Source organism: Tupaia chinensis, unplaced genomic scaffold, assembly GCF_000334495.1.
Source record: "Tupaia chinensis unplaced genomic scaffold, TupChi_1.0 Scaffold000119_2, whole genome shotgun sequence".
Lineage (NCBI taxonomy): Eukaryota > Metazoa > Chordata > Mammalia > Scandentia > Tupaiidae > Tupaia > Tupaia belangeri.
In genome coordinates, this window is record NW_006159586.1 from 3544497 (window position 1) to 3550851 (window position 6355).

The 6355-nt window shown below is 46.1% G+C and overlaps 1 protein-coding gene across 1 annotated transcript in view; it reads left to right on the forward strand.

Moving 5' to 3' along the window:
* Nucleotides 1–6355, forward strand: part of LIPG (lipase G, endothelial type) — a 34875-nt gene that overhangs the window by 1094 nt on the left and 27426 nt on the right. Inside the window, exon 2 of the mRNA XM_006144446.3 lies at nucleotides 5049–5230. Coding sequence (XP_006144508.1) covers nucleotides 5049–5230 — 182 coding nt within the window. The remainder of the gene's footprint in view (nucleotides 1–5048; nucleotides 5231–6355) is intronic.

Here is a 6355-nt window from a genome sequence, read left to right on the forward strand (position 1 = left end):
CCCCCCCCCCAAGTCTAGCTATTGCAGCCCAGGTCCATTTCAAACTCTTGAACCTCCTGCCTCAGCCTCCCTAGTGTCTGGGAGTTCAGGAGCACATGGCTGAGTCCAGCCTGCCAGCTGGGCTTCCACCTTGTCCTTGCCTCTGAACCCAGAAATTTGAGAGGCAAGAAGGTTGCCAGAAAGAGCTTTGTCTCCTGGCGTCCCCCCTCCTTTTAATCTTGGTGCAGGTGATCTGAAAGTTAAGGTGGCATGATAGCTAGTGTTGATCTGATGAGTGCCGGCAGGGCACATCTGGTGGGCTGCCTGTGCCCGGAGGGGCTTACTTGGGCCTACCAGGTCTTCCTCCCAAACACTCCATCCTCCACACTCTTTGCCTTCTGTCCTCCTACTAGCTCTGGGCTCTGTATGACAGTCTCTCCTCTAGGAGGTGGCATGTTCTGGTGGACATGTAGGAACACCCACAGTGAGTATTAAGTCAGCCGGTTAAACAGAGGGCTGGGGTGCCCCTTAAGCACCCCATATTTCATCTTCCTGCTAGTTGCTGAGGTAGGACCAAACGATGCCAATCCATGTCAGCTTTTGTACATATGAGAGGGTTAATTTGATGAGTGGGCAAACGTCGCTTTAGTGTATTTCTGAGCTAGTGCTAACTAGAAGCGCGGCCTGAGTAGGTCGCCCCTCTAGTTCTGCTCCTGTTTGATGCTAAAGTTCTTTCCAACTTCTGTGCTCTGAGTATTTGCGAGCGATTTCATTCATTGGAAAAAATACTTATTGCCCGCTTAGTGCCTGGCACCCTATTAGGAGTGGGGGACACAGCAGTGACACAAACTAGATAGATGATAGTCCTGTGATTACGGAGTTTCCATTGCAGTGGTGGGAAGGCAGTGGTCATATATTTAATTTATATTAAATAATATAAATGGTACTCAGTGTTACGGAGAGAAATAAGGCAGAGGGGGAGGTACGGGGTGCCAGTGGGAAGGTGATGCAGTTTTCATGTATGATCAGGGAAGGCCTTACTGGAAAATTGATCTCTGAGCAAGGAGAAGATGAGAGAATGAACTATAGGGACATTTGGGTGAAGAACAATCATAAAGCCCCAGAGGCCACAGTGACCCGGGCCAAAGTAGTAGGAATGAAGGCAGAGAACAGTGGGGTCAGAGCAAGCCAGTTGCCAAGGTGGGCCTTCTTTGTCAAGATAGGGGTTTATCTACTGGTCTGTCTCAGGAAGTCAGCGGATGCCTTTCCTTCTAGACTCTGCCATCTGGTCTCTGTGATAGGCTATCTGGGTGGGAACCAGGGAGCTGCAGAACTAGGTATGCCCATGGCTCAAATTTCTGCTGGCTGGGGCTTTTGTTCATTACCTCTATGATGGCTCACCTGAGTTCCGCTCATGTGCAAGTTTAGCTGCATTTTCTGGAATGTTATCAACCCTCTACATCTTCCCTCCCCTCACCTCTGTTTCTCTCTCCACACTTCCTTCACCATGACCCTTCACCACTTTTGTCTCTGTTTCCATAATATCTTTTTCCCCATAGGATGTGTGTACTCACTGAAGAGAGATAGAGAGACAAAGAGACAAAATCACCCCCCGGGAGGATGGCCATGCCACAATCCTTTCTACTCCATTCTCCTCTTTGGGTTTTGGGCATGCACATACATGTCCCTGGTGTGATTTTCAAACCACTGGATTTGGTACTTGAACCGCAGTTAGCCATGTGAGAGTCCAGCACCTCAATTACTCTGCCACCTCCTGGCCCATCATGATTTTTTTTCCCTTTAAGTTAATTTATTTCTTCTATGAGAGAGAGAATCTCCAACTGGGTCTTTTTTTTTTCTTTTTTGAACAGGGAGCAGCTTAGGTCTTCGCAGCATCTTCTTTGCTATAGGGAGTGTGCGCTCGCCAGAAAGACAGAAAGCAAGAAATCACCCCCCAGGAGGGGATGGCCACGTCGCAATCCCTTTTTCTCCATTCTCCTCTTGGAACCTTAGGCATGCACACACATGTGCCGGCATGAGTTTAAGCCACCAGGTCCGGGACTCGAACTGTGGTGGACTATATGGGAGTTGAGTAACAATTCGCTATTTGCTGGTCCCATTTGCAGTATTTTTTTCTTCTCTTTCTTTCTTTCTTCTTTCTTTTTCTCGCTTTTCTTTCTTTCTTTTTTCTTTTTTTGAGAGGTTTTTGCTATAGAGCGCGTGCGATCACCAGACATAGATATAGCAAATGAGAAATCACCCCCCAGGGGGGATGGCCACACCGCAATCCCTTTTCCTCCATTCTCCTCTTGGGATCTTGGGCACGCATGCACATGCGCCTGGTGTGAGTTTTAAGTCACCGGGTCCTGGATGCGAACCGCAGTCGACTACATGGGAGTCCAGCAACATAGCCATTACGCTAACTGCTGGTCCCTCGCTTTTCTTTTTTTAAGCTTATTTATTCTATGAGTGAAAGAGAGAGAGAGAGCATTCTCACAGAGTCCCAACGCTGGGATCCACTCCTAGCTCCAGCCACCCCTTAATCATAGATATGTATATACCCGACATACTCAAAGAGGTCTCTGGATGTGAACCCAGAACCTTCCCATGTGGGTCAGCCTCACACAGTATCTTGGTTATTGCCACATCAGTGTCTGGTCCCCCATGATTTCTCCTGCGATGGTCATTTGGGATTTTCCCCCACCCTGGCTGTTTGGTGACTTGAGAATTTCACACTCTCACTTCCTAGCCTGTTACCAAGTGATGATTATGAGGACAGTCAGAAGAGTGCTGGGTGGGGTCCATTTATGACTGTCTGAAATAGTGCAGTGATTACAGACAGCGTGAGGCTGAAGGGACCATCAGTGACATGGGCCGTGCTTGGGCAGGAGGCAGCCCTGAGTGTGGGCAGTGGAGCTGAAAGGGGTAGTTTTGCTGCTCTTAGGAGTTCCTCCGTGGCTTCAGTCATTCATTTAGCAAACTGGTCGAATGCTTGGCCCATGAGGGCACAGCAAGGGGCATGGAGGAGGTACAAGGTCTTTGGAACCAGTGCTAGATGGAATGGGAACAACAGAGAAACCCACTGTACCACTGGTCAATAGCCTTTTACCTCCAGTTCCAAAATCCAGAATTTCAAAGTTGGAAAATGTGTTTGGTAATTTGTTTGGTAGCAAGACCCAGCCTTACCTGATGTGAACTCATTTGGCAGCAAAACCTGACCTGAGCCAACAGGAGGTTATTTATAATCTTTACTTTTGCCCTTAAGTGTGAGTAGTCATATATTTTCCTGTGTTTTATTCATGGCGGATACCCCAGACCTCACTGGGAGTGCTGTGTAATATATGGTTTATATTCTTTTTTTTTTTGGAGAGGTTTTTGCTATAGGGCGCGTGCACTCACCAGACAGACAGAGAGAGACAGAAAGCAAGAAATCACCCCTCAGGGGGGATGGTCATGCCACAATCCCTTCTCCTCCATTCTCCTCTCGGGATCTTGGGCACGCACGCACATGCGCCCGGTGTGAGTTTTAAGCCACTGGGTCCGGGACGCGAACTGTGGTCGACTACGTGGGAGTCCAGTGACATAGCCATTACGCTACTGGTCCCTATATGGTTTGTATTCTATAGAGTTTTTTTTTTTTTTTAACATAGATTTTTGCTATAGGGTATATGTGCTTGCCAGAGAGACATAGAGACAGAAAGAAATCACCTTCCAGGGGGATGACCATGCCACAATCCCTTCTCCTCCAGTCTCCTCTTGGGATTTTGAGCACACACATGTGTGCCCAGCATGAGTTTCAAGCTGCTGGTTCCAGGACTCGAACTGCAGTCGACCACATGAGTGTCTAGTGCCTAAACCACTATACTACCTGCTGGCCCCTATAATGCTTCTCTAAAATCTTAAAATTTAAGAATTCTGAAACTCACCTGGTTCCAAATATTTCAGGAAAAGAATTAAAGACCCATACTCTAAAAACAGAATCTTGAGAAAAGGAAGAACTCACCTTGATAGGGAAGAAGAGAGAAAAGCAAGGGAAAGACCTATTTATTTCAGAGTCACAGTAATTAATATGAGTGACTAATTAATCCTCATAAGATATAAGGGCCCGATGATGGTGCAACAGTAAAGCAACACTCTGAGGCTGATCCATATGGGAAAGTTCCGAGTTTGGGTCTGGAGGCCTTCTTGAAACACCTGGAGAAGTGTACATGTCCCAGATCCGGAACTGGCTGAGGCTAGGGATAGATAACAACATCGAGAGCCTATCAGGGATACTGTCTCTCTGTCTCCCTCATTCATGGACTAAATATATAAATAAATAAGGACACCAGCAGATGGCATAATGGTTATATTGTTGGACTCTCACGTAGTTGACCATGGCTCGAGTCCCAGACCCAGCAGCTTGAAACTCATGCTGGGCATGTGTGCATGCATGCCCCAAATCCCAAATAAAGAATGGAGAAGAAGGGATTGCAGCATAGTCATCCCCCTAGGGATGATTTCTCACTTTCTGTCTCTCTCAGTCTCTAGCAAGTGCACATGCCCTAAAGCAAAAATCTCTCTAAAAATAAATAAATAGATTAAAAATAAAAATAAAATAAAACTTAAAAAAAAAAAACTTGTTAAAGGACCAGCAGGTGGTGTGGTTAAGGTGCTGGACTCCCGCATGTTCGAACATGGTTCAAGTCCTACATCTACTGGCTTGAAAATCACAGTGGTGCAAATGTGTGTATGCCCAAAATTCCAGGAGGAGTATGGAGAAGGGATTGTAGTGTGGCCATCCTGCCTGGGGGGTGATTTCTCACTTTCCCTCTTACTGTCTTTCTCTATCTCTCTTCACCATTTGCCCTATAGCAAAAACAAATAAAAAACTAAAAATAAAGGAGAAAGTACTTGTTAAGTATACACAAGATGTCTCTTTTATAATATCTTCACAGTTCTTCCAGAAGGGACATTCCGTAGTTGTGAAAACTAAAACCCGGATGGCCTAAGTAATTTGCTCACGATCAGACTGGACTAGACCCCAGGTCTTTCACAACCCAAACCCTCACTTTGCTCTTTCTCCCCAGATAAATTCCACAAATCCAGGGATCTCCAGGCTGTGGCCAAACCCTCTGTGAACTTTAATCTCCGCACATCTAAGGACCAGGAGCATGAAGGATGCTACCTCTCCCTTGACCATAGCCAGTCCTTAGAAGACTGTGGCTTCAACTTGACAGCCAAAACCTTTTTCATCATCCATGGATGGACGGTGAGCCCAGGGAGGGATCTCTGCAGATTTACACATGATTTGGTTCCCTTTGTTTTGGTCAATTAAAAAGAATACTGGTGCTTCCAGATTCCAAACCCTCTCTCTCTGCTTCCTTGTGGTTTGCTTGTATTTTAGACAGCTGTGAAGAATGTAATGGGCACTTCTCTGAGGGGGCAATCTGGACTCCAGCAGGGTGGTATTTAATGCTGGCACACAACAGGCTTTCAGAAAGTGGCTCTCCTGAGGGCAGCAGCCCCGCTCCATTGGCTCTTGAGGACCCCTCTAATTACACTTAATTACGTTGGTCAACCACTGCCTTGAGGGGGCCTTCCTGCATCGGCGCTGAGCTGAGCTGAGCTGAGCTGAAGCAACTTGACTGGCTCAGAGAATCTTGAGGAGCCAGCTGGCTGGGGTTGCTGGCCGCTGTTGGCATGGTGCCCTCCTGTTTGTATAGAGATGGCCCTGTTTAAAGGCATTCGGTTCTTTATGTGCCCTAACTGAGCAAATCACATTGAAAGACCCATGACAAACTTCAACAAAAAAGGGCTTTAATGCTCAGCTTCAGAAGTCTTTGACCAGCAAGGGACTTATTCATTCATATAATGACAGTCTGTAGAAAAAATGGCACTATTAAGTGGACAAGTTTCTGCCTGGGCTAATTGGGAGGGGATATCCTCCTTTTAATGATGAGAAATTCATATCTGTTACATGCTTTCTGAGTCTTTAGGTGTATCACTGCAATTCAGTTCAGGATAAGGGGAGGGTAGGTGCTTATCTGCTGCAAGTGAATGGAGTGATGATTAAGGGCCTAGTCATCCATCCTTATCCTACAGCCTGCAGTCAGAATTGTGCATTTAGACCTTTTAAAGCCCCCCTGTCAAAATGCAAATACAAACTGCCTGCTATTTACAAATGGGTTGCATTCCAGAAAGTTCTTTTGTAATCTATTTGAAACTTGGAACAGCAGTTTCCCATAGAAGCAAGATTGTAAATGGTGTTTGGGTTCCCAGGCTAAGCACAGAAAATCTATTTATTTGATAATGTTCTTGTGGATAGGTTTACAACTGGACCTAGTCACCATTTAGAAGTTTCTGTGGGAAAATGCATTCTGGGTTCAAATTTGGA